The sequence below is a fragment of the Calidris pugnax genome, unplaced genomic scaffold, assembly GCF_001431845.1.
Source record: "Calidris pugnax isolate Ruff unplaced genomic scaffold, ASM143184v1 scaffold74, whole genome shotgun sequence".
In the NCBI taxonomy this organism is placed as follows: Eukaryota; Metazoa; Chordata; class Aves; order Charadriiformes; family Scolopacidae; genus Calidris; species Calidris pugnax.
The window spans coordinates 1257632-1273649 of record NW_015090790.1 but is presented as its reverse complement, the minus strand read 5'-3'; the positions used below and the strand labels follow the sequence as shown (position 1 = coordinate 1273649).

The 16018-nt window shown below is 46.2% G+C and overlaps 1 protein-coding gene across 7 annotated transcripts in view; it reads right to left on the bottom strand.

Annotated features, from left to right (window-relative positions):
* Positions 1–3724: 3724 nt before the first annotated feature.
* The window catches only part of SYT16 (synaptotagmin 16), a 90683-nt gene continuing 78389 nt past the window's right edge, over positions 3725–16018 (bottom strand). For 6 of the 7 annotated variants that reach the window (XM_014966619.1, XM_014966620.1, XM_014966618.1 and 3 more), the window contains 3 exons: positions 13835–14278; positions 13236–13425; positions 3725–6422 (listed from right to left, as the gene is read on the bottom strand). In XM_014966619.1, the coding sequence (XP_014822105.1) occupies positions 6109–6422; positions 13236–13425; positions 13835–14278 (948 nt within the window). In that variant the 3' untranslated portion in view covers positions 3725–6108. The remainder of the gene's footprint in view (positions 6423–13235; positions 13426–13834; positions 14279–16018) is intronic. The other variant, XM_014966622.1, reaches the window with a different exon arrangement.

Here is a 16018-nt window from a genome sequence, read left to right as displayed (position 1 = left end):
GGAGAGGGGGGGGGGGGGTGGAAATAAATCTCACCTTCAGTCTTCTATTTTGGGGGAGCAGCAGAGGGAGAGCCCAGCCTGCAGCTCTCTGCTTACACCCTCCTTTGTACAGATGGTTTGTGTGGTGAAGAGGCCGTAAGGCTAGAAGAGATGAATGGTATCTACAAAGTTCTTTATCCAGGCTGAAGTATTGACCTATATCTGCTTCATAAAGGTGAAAAAAACCATGAATAGCTGTGTGGGTTGAGTGGGAACATCTTCCTGCTGCCAGCTGGCAAACAGCTTGGGGATTACAGCATGAGGATTAATAGCCTTTGTCGTTTGTAAGTGCAGATGCTAACCTCACTCACGTGACAGACTTGATCTTCTTTGGATCCTCTGCCTGTTTGCTGTTCCAGAAAGATGACCTTGGGCTGCTGCAAGAGATAAAACATTTACACATTCATTTCTTAAGGCCTACAGCGCAGGAAGACACAAGCCACTCCGCACTGAAAACACACACAAAAAAACCCAGATGGGATGAGGAAACCTGTCTGCCTTCAGCAGATCTGGAGGAACCATGTTGAGAAACTGGGTTTCGGCTCAGGTTTAATGCCATTGCAGCCTGGCGGGCTGCTTTCTGGGGTCCATAGTCAGCAAACTCCCAGCTCTACGACAGCACAAACACACCAAGACCCTTCCCTCCCCACCACCTTCTGGCCCACTGCTTGAGGTTTTCACTTCTCGCACAACAGCTCGTTAAATCAGCACCAGATTCCATATAAACACCCAAACCAGCTACGCTGAATTATCCCATGTGCCTTTCCAAGCTTTAGGATCTGTCAGCTTCTGGTTGCTTTTCATAGAATCATGGAATAGTTAGAGTTGGAAGGGACCTCAAAGATCATCAAGTCCTAACGCCCCTCCCCTGGGCAGAGACACCTCCCACCAGACCAGGTTGCTCCAAGCCCCATCCAGCCTGGCCTTGAGCCCCTCCAGGGATGGGGCAGCCCCAGCTTCTCTGGGCAACCTGTTCCAGTGCCTCCCCACCCTCACAGCAAAGAATTTCATTCTGGGATCTCATCTAAATCTCCCCTCTTCCAATCTAAAACCGTTACCCCTTGTCCTGTCCCTGCACTCCCTGACAAAGAGTCCCTCCCCAGCTCTCCTGGAGCTCCCTTCAGATATTGGAAGGCTGCTCCAAGGTCTCCCCAGAGCCTTCTCTTCTCCAGGCTGAACACCCCCAGCTCTCTCAGCCTGTCCTCACAGCAGAGGTGCTCCAGCCCTCTGAGCATCTGTGTGGCCCTCTGCAGGACCCATTCCAACAGGTCCATGTCCTTCCTGTGTTGAGGACTCCAGAGCTGGACACAGAGCTCCTGGTGGGGTTTCACCAGAAACGAGTGAAGGGGTAGAATCACCTCCCTCGCCCCACTGGCCACACTTCTCTTGATGCAGCCCAGGATGCAGTTGGCCTTCTGGGCTGCCAGTGCACATTGCCAGCTCATGTTGAGCTTCTCATCCACCAACACCCCTGAGCCCTTTTCCTCAGGGCTCCTCTCCAGCCATTCTCTGCCCAACCTGTATTTGTGCCTGGAATTGCCATGTCCCAGCTGCAGGACCTTGCACTTGGCCTGGTTGAACTTCATGAGGTTCACATGAGCCCACCTTTCAAGCTTCAAGATGACCCCCTCCAAGAGTCAGCTCCCCTTGAGCCCAGAGAGAATGCAACAGGGAAGGCTGCATTCTCTGCTCAGGCTCTACCTCCACCTTTTACGGTGAAGAGCAGGAGGCTGCTGAGAGTCAAGAGTCGAAGTGCAGCGATCATACAGATCAAAGATGTTGATAAATCCAGGAGTGGAAGCTCCAGGGTCATCACCAGCTTCAACTGAAGGAGAAAACGCCTGCTCCTCTGCCAAGCTGCCACCTTAGGCTTTTATGCTGGAGAAATGATCAATAGCAGCTGGCAGCCTTTGGTTCTGCGCGTCCAAGAACGTCTAAAGACATTAATGACTGAGGATCAGTCAACAACAGAAAGCACTAAATGACTTACCAGGATCTGCAGCTGCTAAAAATCTGTGTATTGACCGTGGGCCTCAGGAGCTACACAGCCCACGTTACCCTGCGAGGGAAACGCAGACAAGCCACAGTGACAGGAGTGAGCCAGGCCAAGCAGGGGCCAGGTAATTAAAGGTAAAAAAAACTGGTAAAAAGGAAACCGAAACAAACCAAACGACACAGCAGATCATCCAGTTAGAGCCTTTTCCAACCAGCACCTCAGCAAGCCACAGCTGTAGCTCAGTGGGCCAAAAGAAGTACCCATTTCTGTGGGCATCAGTTGAAAGTCAGCATTATTACAGGGAATACAAAGGTGGTGAGATCATTCCGTTCTGTTGTCGATACACATTAAAAACAAAAAAAAATAATAAAAACAGCCGCACGGAGCCCAGCAGGACAGGGACGTGCCGGCTGGAGAAAAGGAAGGAACAGACTGCAACTAGCTGAACGACGCTGTACGAGATACAGAGATGTACCCAGACCACTTGCCCACAATATTCTGGGCTTATGCCAGTGCAGTTAGCTCCTTCCCACACGATGGTTTTGTCGGTTTTCAGGCTTTTTCCCCTCCCCACAAGAGAAGAAAATTCAAATAAACTACAAGGGGACTCCGGACAGCAGTGTCAAAAGGGGATGAATTATATTAGGAAACATGAGTGTTCTAGGAAACCTCGAAGCATTAGGACTTGCAAGCACCCAAGCGCTCCCAGAACCAGGTTAGCCATTGCCTTCCAGCTCGCTGAACTCCTCATGGCCCTCCCATGGTTCTTTCCCACCCCTGGAACCCCACGGAAGCAGAGATGGGGCATCAGCATCCTTGTGGATGGAGGCCAGCAGAGTCTGCTAACAACCACTGAGATCCAAGCATGAGTCAAGATTCCCAAGGGGTGGAAATTTTTCTGGAATTTAGTCTTGTCAGCCACTTCCAAAGGAAAGAAGGGGTTAAAGCAATGACTGAAAGGGCAGTGGTATTTACATAAGAAGGACCACGAGCACAAGCCCAGCCTGTATCAACATTTGCAATGACTAATTCAATCTTCATTGAATTCAATTCAAGGGGAAGAATTAGGGGACCTCTGGAATATGGGGGAGCTGCTGCAAAACCTTCATTTCACAGGCAGTCGATACTGAACAGAAAAATAAACCACAAAAAGCAACAAAAATCCCAAAGTACAGCTAGCAAGTGTGAACACCCCCAGCACCGTGTTCATCTCAAGATTCCTAAATTCCTCCATTCCTTCAGGAGGAACTTAACGAACCTCACAAACGCGTTGCTCACGGCAAGGATGTCTCAAGAGCTTTAGCAGCAGCTCTAAAACCCCAATGCTCCCCTTGTCTCAGCCCTTTTCCCTTCTCTCCAAATTTCTGGTAAAACATCAGGCCAAAATGTTGTTGTGAGGGTGCAGCAACCGGCTTCCACTTGTGAGCAAAGTTTTAACTCAGAGCAAGTTAAAAAGCTATTTTCACTTGCTTTCCTGTGTCTCCCAATACTCTATACGGAAACCATATATTAGACTTCAATTCCCTTAATGATGCTTCTTCAGAAAAGGTCTTGATGTGAAAATGGCATGGAAGTCCAAAAGCTGTTTACCTCATTATCTCCAGGCTCACTGCTGAAACATATTATCAACTTACACTTTTTCCCTTAGCTAATCATTAAGCGTAAGTAACACTTTGCAAGTTCAAGAAGTTCTGAAGAGAATCTCAACAGGTTTATTATACATACATATCCCAGATAATAAAATTACTTACAAACACCTGTATATACATCTTCCACAGTTCAGGAAACAAGATGCAGAGATTGGAAAACAATTGGAATCAGCAAATGCATCTTTTGAATTGGGCTGTTTCCTCTACCTTTTTTTTTTCCAGAAGAAAATTACATGATTAAAAAAAAAACCAAAACATTTCTATTCTTCTGGTTATCACTCAAATGATAATCACTCAAATCACTCATTTTCTCTTGCATTGGTAGTACATCAGCATTAACAGTGCAGTCAAAAAGGTATTTGTTTGCCGAGCTGTATTTGGGTTTGATCATGCTTTGTGATACAAGCCCCAGAAGTGCAAAGCAGGTATTACACCACCTGATCTAGGCAATGGAGGACAACCCTCCTGCATAGGATACCCACCAGTCCCACCAGAAAAGTGATGCTCAGACAGGTAAGCCATAAGAATATACAAAACCGTGACCTGCGGGATAATTTGTCTCACCCATACCGGATGTCTGTCCGCACATAGATTATTCTGTCTGCCTCACAAGGACAGACAAAGCCCGTGTGTGTCACCCCAAGTGACAACCTGCGTGCATCACGCCACCGCCCCGCAGTGCCCGGCCAGCCTGGGGGTGATGCAAACCAGCACCGAGGCTCGATTTCGGTCAAACAGCCGAAAGTGCCAAAATTTGCATTAGTTAAGATTCGCACAGCACCATTGGAGGGAAGGAGACGGTTGTGGTGCAGTAGGAGGCAAAGTCTGGTGCCAGGTCTCAGCAAACGACAAAACCAAAACACAGAGTGACTCAGCACAGACAAACCTTTCCAGCAAAACATTGCCTGTGTCTTGCCGTCGTCAGCAGGAATGGAGAAATGCCAGGAGATTGGGCAGCTGATAGTATTTGAAGATCTCAGCACCTTACTGTCTACGTACCATCACTAGGCTAGAGGATGAACATCCTCTGCTGCCGCATGAACACAGCGAACAACCACCGAACTTTCAACAGTCAGGTAGCAGACTGAGACGTGTCCCCTTAACCAGCGTCTCCATGACTTCAACTCACAGAAACAGGAAAAAAAGATTAGAATGGAAAATGACAATATAGTCTGAAAAGTAACCACATAGGAGTGTCACCACCTCATCCAGCAAGCCCGTCCCTTGCACTCTTTTCAGTTAAGAGGCAGGAAGCGTATTTGTAATATTTTTTTTCTTGGGCATTAGCTCGGCAGAGCCAGAGGGATCCTCTGGATCCTGCTCCGTGCCTGCAGGAGAGTTCACCCTGAAGGTGAGACGACATGGGCTGGCATCCTCTACTGCTCAGCGTGCCAAAACCAGTCCGCTTTTCAGACCCCAAGAAGATCTTACAGGGTGGCACATTCAAAGAAGAGCCCTCAGCAAACTGTGCTTAACCAAATCACAGAGAAATCATGGACCTTAAAGCCTTCCTGTGTGACGCTGACACAAACGCCTCTCTGCTTTTTAAAACTGAGGTTCATTTGAAGTAATACACGGGCAGAAAAATGATGCAGAAGAGAGCGATTCAGGCACAGAGGTGGATGTGCAGCTCGTTCTGGTCTTTTTTTGGTACTCGTGATGACAGAAGCCATGAACTTCAAGTAAGCACTTAAACATGCATTGTACAATTGCAATATAAAACTGATTCTAGTTATCTCTCGTGCAAAGCCATGGCAATGCAGGCTAACAAGTGTACAGGATGCCTAATTAAAAATACTGCTAGTGTTTAGTCCTAATATCAGTTGTTAGTGCAGGAGAACAGTAGTATTATGTCTAGGCACTTAAAAGTTGACAGAAAATTCAAGAGTGCTTTCCCATGCTTCCTGAAAAATGCATCATCCAGTCTACAGTGGCATCAAATGCTTATTTCTAGGACTTGGGAACACAATAATAAGAGGGAGAGAATGTCACCTGCATGCAGGTTAGCCTTTCTGTGAGCTATCTGTGTGCCAAGAATATTTGCAACATTCATTAATACAAAAAAAGGGGAGGGAGGGAAGAGAGAGTTTACCCTCAAAGAAAACAGCATTAGAAGGATAAGTCCATGACAAAATGAACAGGACAATGACCAAGGAAAAGATTTTTGTAGGTATTCCCATTGCTTCTCCCTAGGGTTAATACTGGGATGTAGAAAACGCAAGACAACCTGGAAAGACAGGAACTAAACTTGCTGCCCAGGCCTTGCTACCTCTTACACCCATGACTGCTGACACTGAGAAGGTGAACGTGAAAGTGTAGGTGACCTGTCAGAGCACAGTGCCTGCCATGGAATATCTGTTTTCTGCTGACTGAGGGCAAGGGAAGACAGCCCGTAGTCCCAGGACCTCTAAGCTGCCATGTCCACTAGGACTCCAGCAGCATGTGCCACCTGCAGACCTGTGTCCCCATCGACTCCTTCATTTCCTGCCAATGACTTTGCTCTTCCTCTCCACTGCTGTTCTGACCCATAGAAATCCAGCCGATCATCTCCTTGCGCTTCATGCTGCGTCTGTTGTATATGGAGATCATTAAGGTGACGTCGGAGAGCTGGAAGAGGGCAACCTGGAAGATGAAAGTCTCCTTGTAGACAGGGTTGGGCTGTCCTTGCCGAATGGAGGTCTTGCAGCGAGACATCTCCTGGCCCACAGAGTTGAGCAAGCAGAGCTTTCCGTAGGTGTCTAGGACAAAAAGAAAGAAAACAATATGTTTGCCTCAGGAGACAGATGAAATGAAAGCCCCAGGTAGTGAAAAACATCCAAAAACATCTCCAAGTGCAGCAGCATTTTCCACAGTGAATAACAGAGGAGGGCTGGACTGTTCTCCTTAGTAAAATCCACGGGATGAGAAGCAGCAGGTGAAAGCACCTCTCAGATTTCCTCATATTCAGCTGGGGAGAAGAAAGGAAAGAAACTGATGCATGTTTCAGCCCCACTCTCTTGGTAAGAGCAGGAAGTCTGGTTCTCAAGCCTGGCAAGCCTAAGATCACCAGAAACTATGAGCATCTCTACGGATTCTCCACATCTAATGGTGCGCCTGCACCTTCCTTTCCTCTCTCCCTCACAACCAAGCTTCGTTGGAGTTGTCTTACCAGGGCTTCCCTTGGCCTCTCCACCACTTTCCTTTTGAAGAATGCTTCTATCACCTATTATTCGAGATAGCAAATGACAAGGGTCCTGAAAAAGAGGGAAAGGAAACCTGCATACGCAGTGAGATGATTCAATCTTGCATGATAGTTTCAAGGCTTTTTTCCAGATTCTCATCTTACTTTTTTGGTGAACTCAAGGTCAATTTTGTTCACTGTTTAAGTCAATACACAGAGTAAAACCGCCTAGTAGATACATGGAAGGGACCGTCCAAGTCAGTGGTCCTATAAACCCGCCCTTAAAACTCCTGCTGCCTCCTGTATTCATCAGTTCACCTCTGTTATGTGATCTCTAATACCACGTGTGGTCTCGGGCAGTGCTCTGTGGTCCCAGTGGTCCACAGACCCAGCTCAAGTTCTCACCTCATTCTGCACATGACGATAACAGATCACTTGGCTTGAAAAGTCCCCTCCTAACCCCTTTTATAATCTGTCCCCGGGTTTCTGCGAGTGAGTATTATTTCAGAGTGTGCTGGAGATAGGAAATAAATAACAAGCCTCCGTCTCTTGTCTACAGCATGTCTATCCTCTTCTGTTCCCGTTTGATGTGCTATTTTACGCACTTATCTACTGAGCAACACAAGGTGTGAAATTACACTTCAGGTGTGAAAACACTTCTGCGTCTCCAAAGCAAGGCTCTCCGCTCCTCTCAAACTGTTCCACCGAAAAAGCTGTCAGGAGACTGACAATCGAGGAGCAAATTGTGAGCCTGCACAGCTGCACAGCTACCGAGTTACCGCGGGGAAAGTTCAGTCCCATCATTAGCTGGGGGTGCTAAGTTTGGCTCCCAGCTGGAGACAAAGTAGGTCTTGCCAACAAAGAACCACTCGTTAGACAGGAAAGCAGATCTCCCATATGAAATAGCTTCCTGGTTGTATCTGGGAAGGAAAGAACTGCTTTATCAAGAGGTGGGCTAATTCCCACAGTAATATTCAATGGTGGTGGTTGCTGAGGGACTGAACTCTGTAGCAGCTTCAGACCCATCAAAGAATCATAGAATGGTTAGAGTTGGAAGGGACCTTAAAGATCATCCAGTTCCAACCCCCCTGCCCTGGGCAGGGACACCTCCCACCAGACCAGGTTGCTCCAAGCCCCATCCAGCCTGGCCTTGAACCCCTCCAGGGAGGGGGCAGCCACAGCTGCTCTGGGCAACCTGTTCCAGTGTCTCACCACCCTCACAGCAAAGAATTTCTTCCTGGTATCTCGTCTAAATCTCCCCTCTTCCAATTTAAAACCATTCCCCCTTGTCCTGTCACTGCACTCCCTGACAAAGAGTCCCTCCCCAGCTCTCCTTGTAGGCCCCCTTTAGGTACTGGAAGGCTGCTACAAGGTCTCCCTGGAGCCTTCGCTTCTCCAGGCTGAACAACCCCAGCTCTCTCAGTCTGGCTTCATAGGCAAGGTGCTCCATCCCTCTGAGCATCTTCGTGGCCCTCCGCTGGACCCGTTCCAACAGGTCCATGTCCTTCCTGTGCTGAGGACTCCAGAGCTGGACACAGTGCTCCAGGTGGGGTCTCACCAGAGCAGAGTAGAGGGGGAGAATTACCTCCTTGGACCAGCTGGTCACTCTCTTCTAGCTCGCCTCAATGCGAAACCACAGAGGATAACTACCAGACACAACCTCTTACAGCAATCATAGAGATGTCACTTTGCTTTGCGCTGCCAGACCGTAGCATGCACTGAAGTGGAAGTCCTTGTTGCTGGTCTGAGGCTGCTGGAAATAAAAATAGGTGGGGAGTGGATCGGCTACATAATTCTGCACCAAAGCCCTATAAAAAGACCCCAAAGTCTATACAGTACCAAGGTCAGAGGGGATTCTGCAGGTGTCGTCTGGATTAGGCAAGGATGTGTGGGATAGAAGGAGACTACGCTCAGGGCAGAGCTAACACCAGGAGCCCTATTCATCACCCTGTAAACGCAGGCACAGAACAGCGCAAGTGACAACTAAATCAGGCTGCTCATCCTTCTCAAATGTATTCCACCGGGTGTATTTTACCAGCCGAAAGCATCAAACTTGCCTGAACAGAAATAAAAGAGTAGGTGTGGATAATATATTTAGCATCTGAAATTTGCTTTGCAGAGCTGTATGGTATGTATGAGGCTGAGCTCTTACCCTGCTTCACTAAGCTACATTTTAAGATTGTGGTTTGCTCTTACTGCATTGCGCTCATCGCAGTACCTTTTTAGGTGTCTTATCAGGAAACACTTCCTCGTTCTCCCTGTGGTCCCGACTGGAGCTCTGAGATGAAAAGCTCTCACCTCCAGTTGGCTTTGCCAAAGGAAAATCCATCCCCAGATACAAGGTGAAACTAGTGGAACTACAGCAAGGATGAACTTGAATATTTACCGAGGAATGTATGCGTGAGAGCATCTATTCATTATGAAGGCAAACATTTTCCAGCTAATTACATGCTCAGATTCCGTAACGGCCTCATTACTGCGGTATCTCAGCACTTTTAACGCTCTTCAGTGTATTTACTTTCATGCCACCTCTGTCAAGCACAAAAGGAGAAGAGAAATTAAGGCTTACGTTCTTTAAAATGCCTAAGCTCTCACCTTCTCTTTAGGCACCTACCTCACCGACACGAAGAGGGGCAAGATCTTTTAATATCTGGGAGCGTCTGAGGCTGCAGCTTGCCCACGGTTACACAAAAGTCTGTTAGGAAGCAAGAACAAAGTCTAATTTTGCCAATACCAATTTTAGCACCGCATCCACCAAGCTCTCTGTTCCATACAGGCTTTGGAACAGAAGTTGTTGCTACAGATCCTTTTTACTCTAAAACTCATCTTGCATCTCTGGTATGAGTGGATTGAACAATGTTCACATATACATAAAAGATCCACACCTCTGCGTTTAATAGCAGAGTGAAAAGCATTAAATCAAGGAATGCTGCAAGAAGACAGACACATTTGGGGCTGGTACTGCATGAGCTTACTCCAGAGGTTTGGCCAAACATCTCCTCGTGCAGACTGCTCTGTCTTCACCAACACTGCCCCAACCATAAAACACCTCTTGAGAGCTTGTCTGCAAAGGCAATCAGTTTATCTGCAGTTCTTCTAATGACCCATTTCTGTCATCATCCTTCTAAAGGAACTAACTGATAATGACAACTCAGGGGAATAATCGACCATAATTTATACATTCTCGGTTTTGGACCATAGTGTACATTCTGCTTTCAGTTATCCTGAGCTCCACCATTATTAATAAAGCTGACTCATGAACAAAAACACTGCAATGCAAAAGCCTCCAACCCCCTGCTTGAATTTATATTTAGAAAGGAAATAGACAACTAAAGACTTCTAACTGCTGGGTTCTGTGGACTGCAGGGTACAACACAGCGTGGTTTGGACCTTCCCACCATGACTGTGGGCAAGCCAGCTCATTTCCAGAAGTGGTGTAACTGGGTCAGCGTGCTGCAAAACAGACCAAAAACACCCGTGGTGAAATAAAGACTTGGGCCTAGAGCTTAACTTTCTAATCATAGAATCATCTAGGTTGGAAGGGACCTTTAAGATCATCTAGTCCAACCATCAACCCAACCCTGATAAAAAAACCCCATCACTAATCTGTGTCCCCCAGCACCATGTCAACCCGTCTTTTGAACATCTCCAGGGATGGTGCCTCAACCCCTTCCCTGGGCAGCCCATTCCAAGGCTTGATAACCCTTTCAGAATAAAAATTTTTCCTAATATCCAACCTGAACCTCCCCTGGTGCAACTTGAGGCCTACTACTGCTGATCTTTGAGTGGACGTTTTCCTGGGGCTCTCTGCTATAAGCATTAGGCATTTCACTCACAAGTGACTCTCGGTCCGTCCAGATGAAGTTTGAATTCCACCCCTGCCCCCGTGCAATACCTTCTGCTCATCCACACTTCATCTTCCACCTCGCTGCCCAGCCGCTAATTAGTATGACACCCTGGTGGGGCTCCTTGCAGCCAGCCTCATCTTTACTGCCCTGGACAAAACTTTGTCTGCTGATCTTATTGTAAGTTTATTCAAGCTATATTGAAGGTTAGGCAAGAAAAAGATGCAGGAGGAGGAGAGGTCTTGTACAAGCTTACTGTGACCGATTGACAAAAGGCTTGGGCAGCAAGTAGCTGCCCAGCATCTCTACTCTTCTGTTAACCAAGCTCTCTGGAGGACTCGCCCTGGTACAGATCCCCCTTCTACTACTGATGAGATGGAAACATGAATTACAAAGCTTTAGGAGCTCAAGAAGTTCAGAGCAAAATATGCAGGTCAAAAGTTATTTTTTCTTAATTCAACTTCCTGGTCTGATTGGGAGCAATTAAAGAAATCAACCTGTGCCTTTGTTCTCCAGGAATTAAACAGGGATAATAACTTTCCTTCCCTCACAAACAAGTTGATAAAATAAAATCCAGTAATGGCTTTCAAGCACTCTGATACCAGAGCAACAAATACCACGTAAGGATCCTAATTTTCCTATGGGAGCATCTTCTGTACTTCTCGGCGTTGTTATCTGTGGCTCAGGCAGATGTTTGTTTTCAGACAAGTCTTTACTCCCAGAGTTTCTCCTGTTCCCAGTAGAACTCCTGATAGCTTATTCTCTCCCTCCCGTCTTTCCCAGCATTAATGCTATTGTATTTGTTTAATGGGGTTAATATGCTGCTGGTATAATAATGATCACGTACAGATGTAATTATTGTGTGTGACTAATTCTGCAGCTGCTGAAAAGCTTGGAGGACTTTTCTTCGGCAAGGGAATACCTTTCCAGTAGTCCTTCCCAAACTGCATTACACGTAGGCATAAACCCCAGAAGAAACACAGAAGAGGAAAGAACAGAGGCTGGATTAGAGGAGAGAGAGCTGCACCCAGCAGAGCTAATGATGAAGACTAAACATTATTTGGGCAGAGACCATCCCTCTGCTGCGTGTTTGTTACACACTGACTAGCACAAATCATTCTTGGTCCTTCACTACCATCCCAAGGTACTACTACCATGACACAGTATGTAACTGGTTATGAATTTTTAAAGATATGCCTGCCAGTGGTGCAGGCTTCTCTTGTGACTTTTTGTATAATAAACATCCTTTAAAGGAACACATTGGGTTTTGTTCTAAGAAGACACAATACTACAGACCAAAATATGAACGCCTGCAAAATGCTAGAACGGGTGAATGCTTTTTACAAGAACCAAAGAAAATGAGGTGCACAGCACACGAGCCATTAGCCCTAAAATACTGAGGGTATATCCACATCTAACAAAACTGTAGATGCTTTTCTGCATGAGGCTTTTTGGCACACACGGGTAATTTATGGTCTGATGCTGCAGCCATACTCTTGAGTGCTCTTAAGTGCTCTGAGCGACAATAGATCTATTTGCTTGATGGGGCATTGTAGACTCAGGCCCTATAACTCAGCATGTTCCCCAGAACAATGCCTGGACACTTATCCTTGACCAAAATATCCTTCGATCCCACATATGTGATGTGAGGAGAAGAGACTGCCTGCAAGATTTACGTCTCTGTAAGCTGTCCAGCTGTTTTCTAACACAGCTATTACCCGTGTAAGCACCCGTGACTTTGACACAGAAAGGACATGGACCTGTTGGAACGGGTCTAGGGGAGGGCCATGAAGATGATCAGAGGGTTGGAGCTCCTCTGCTATGAAGACAGGCTGAGAGAGCTGGGGTTGTTCAGCCTGGAGAAGAGAAGGCTCTAGGGAGACCCTAGAGCAGCCTTCCAATATCTGAAGGGAGCTCCAGGAGAGCTGGGGAGAGACTCTTTGTCAGGGAGTGCAGTGACAGGACAAGGGGTAACAGTTTTAAATTGGAAGAGGGGAGATTTAGATCAGGTTGTTCTGCCACCCAGCAGAACAACTTTCAAATCTTCTCTCTGCAGAAGATTTTCTTGTGCAGCAGAGGAGGAACCATGGCAGCTGGATCCCCAAAGGGGCCCAAAGCACCAGGTCACCCAGCGCTCAGCAGCACAGCGAGGGAGGTATGGTCCTGGGAAACACCTAATGGCCCTAGGTAGGGCCTCTGTAGGTCACATGGAAATACATAATCACTTGAGAAGCGCTCCTTTCTTTTTAGGGATCTGCTGAGAATTACTCTGTGCTTTGGGTATAACAGCACTTTTGCCATAATCAGCTGTTGTAAAGGTATTGAGAGGGGGGTGAGTTTCTTTGTTTCAGCATATGCAATAGCAGGGACACTCAGGGATGACTGTCCCATCAGCTCTGTCTTTGTGTGATTGCCTCCAATTCCACTGTAAAATTCACCAGCAAGGAAACCCATCTCAGACATGACATAACTGAGTATCTTGATGAAGAAAACAACAAGCAAATTTTGACTCAATGGTGTTATTTAATAGCAGTGAACGTACTCACCAGGTGGCCTGTTAACCGCGAGGTTTCGGAAGTGACTGCCTTTGATCATCTCCACCGAGAGCCGCCCCGTCGTGGCGTTGTACGACAATCCCACCAGCAGCTCTGGCACCCCTCCATGCGACAGGGACTGTGTTGAAGAAGCGCTATCGCTGTGAGAGACTGCTGACAGACTAAGCTGAGAGTCTGCACTCTGCAAGGAGAGAGCACCGAAAGTCTCATCAGGACATTCACCACCACCCTCCCTTAATTTATTTTGTAGCCTTGTTTGGTAAGATCTCACTTCGGAGATGACAACAACTAGGAATTCATTATGACAGGGCACCAGGAAAATAAGACTTTTACAAAAACACATCTCTGAACTTTTTCACCCACGTGATTTGGTGCAAGCTTGCTAGCCCAGCCTTTGTTAATCAGGCTCAGCTTTGTGTAGAGAAGGCATGCCCTGTGCTTCCCCTAACTGAGAACTTTTTTTAAGTGACAGTAGGACAGATCCACCAGCTGCATTCTAACAGCCCTGAATGAAAGATATCAGGTACAGCTTGTCCCCACTCACTAGGAGAACAACTTTACGAACTCTGCATTTCGTCCATCAAACTTACACTCAAATTACTCCTTGGCTCCAAGACCAATGTCACCCTCGCTTCCTCTTCCCGGCTGATGTTGCTCAGGTAGAACAACTGCTCTCCCATCATCTTCTCTCCAATCATCTTGTGCACTGCATAGAGGCGGAAACGAATGGCGTGGCTGCTTAACTCCTCTGGCTCCAGCTTACTGAAGGTAATTTTATCCTTGAAAATGGGGATGGGTCCTCTCTGAACACTTGTCTTACCCCTCTGTTTCTTGCTAGGCATCAGGACTGTGTGGACTTTCCAGGTGTTCACACCACTGCGGTGTTTGTCTGGGATATCCTTGGCCTCCAAGATAGTAACTACTAGCTTTTGACTTGAGGCTTTATAGTTGAAGATGACATCTAGGTCACCACATTTACAGATGGGCTCATGAGCACCAGGATGAGCTGGTACGCTGCTCACTTCATCGTGTTCCTGCAAAGAGAATGAACGAGTAGAACCTCCATTGGTGTTCAACTGCCTCTGCGATCCCAACCGTCTTTAAAAAAAGAAGATATTCTCCTCACTTGGGCTTTCAAGTCTAGGCAGTCGCTCTGCAAAACAAGGATACCACTGTTTCTTGAAGAGCCTGTGCTAGTTAATCGCCTGGTCTGGTGTAATATTCCCCATACAACATTCCCCAAGCAACAACACTTGTTGAAACGTTTCCAACAGAAAGTTTCATCCATGTCTAAGTGTGTTGCAGGAGGCTGTTAAGTTGAAAAAATTCTACATAGGGAAAAGCTAAACAAAAGTGTTTTTTTTTTAAATTTTATTCATGTAAATTTTGAGGCATTAATAAAACTTTTTTTGGTCTGATTTGATTTAAAAAAGCCCCAACCTATTACTTTGAAGACAATTCAGTCCAACCTGTTGACTTTCTGGATATTTTGTTCTGTTGGAAAATAAATAATTAAAAAAAAGCACTGTGTTCAACTTGATGGGAATGGAAATCACCAAGTCAGAATTTCTTGCAGGATGGAAATTCCATTTCTAGATGCTACCCTATAATTCAATACTTTTTCTACAGCTAAAGCAACGATAATCAAGAAAAACAGTCTGATTAAATACATATTTATTCTTTATTCTCTTTTTAAATCTCCCAAGAGAAGCATCTGTTCCTTCTATTCATTGTGATATTAATACTTTCAGAATAAAAATCCAGAATAAACAATCAAAAGGTGCAGACCAATTCACACACAATCTTTTACCTACTTTTAAAACAAACCATCTTGATAAAACAAGATAAAACCCATGGAAGTTCACCTTACCTTTTGATGAGTGGGTGTGTGCGTTTCTGTTCAGAAGTGCTTTTTTATCTTAGAGCTAGAATGTGCTTCATGTGATAAAGGGGTTGCTATAGTGATCGATGATTTGTATTTAAACATGAGTATACCCTGTACTAGGGAAAGATTTTCAGTTAATAGCCAGAAGGTGAATTAAGGCCTGTCACTAGCAGTCTGAGTCACCCTCCTCCTCAAACGTTTATCTTCTTTAGCATTTCAAATAACACTTCAACATGGGAATCTCATTGCTTAGAGCATGGATGATAGGCCATAGGACTTCTGGTGTAATTCCCTTCAGAAGGGTCTAGGGTGGTATGTGAATCAAACAAGACCTGGGACAAACCTGGAAATTTATATCTCCTTCCCATCCATCTACTTTTCAAGTGCTCGGATTCATCTGCCGTGATGCGCAAAGCTCCTGCTTCACATATTTTCCTAACTGTTTAAGGGATTTCTTATATATTTCCTTCCAATATCTGACAGGAACCTACAGGAGAGCTGGGGAGAGACTCTTTGTCAGGGAGTGCAGTGACAGGACAAGGGGTAACGGCTTTAAACTGGAAGAGAGGAGATTTAGATTAGATACCAGGAAGAAATTCTCTCCTGGGAAGGTGTTGAGACACTGGAACAGGTTGCCCAGAGAAGCTGTGGATGCCCCATCCCTAGAGGGGTTCAAGGCCAGGCTGGATGGGGCTTGGAGCAACCTGGTCTGGTGGGAGGTGTCCCTGCCCAGGGCAGGGGGTTGGAACTTGATGATCTTTGAGGTTCCTTCCAACTCTAACCATTCTACAATTCTATGATTTTTGCACATAAATACAAAACTCCATGCGTGCCCATTAGTGATAGAGACCTGCTGTCGTACATCTTGCAGAAGTAATGGCAAAGAGAA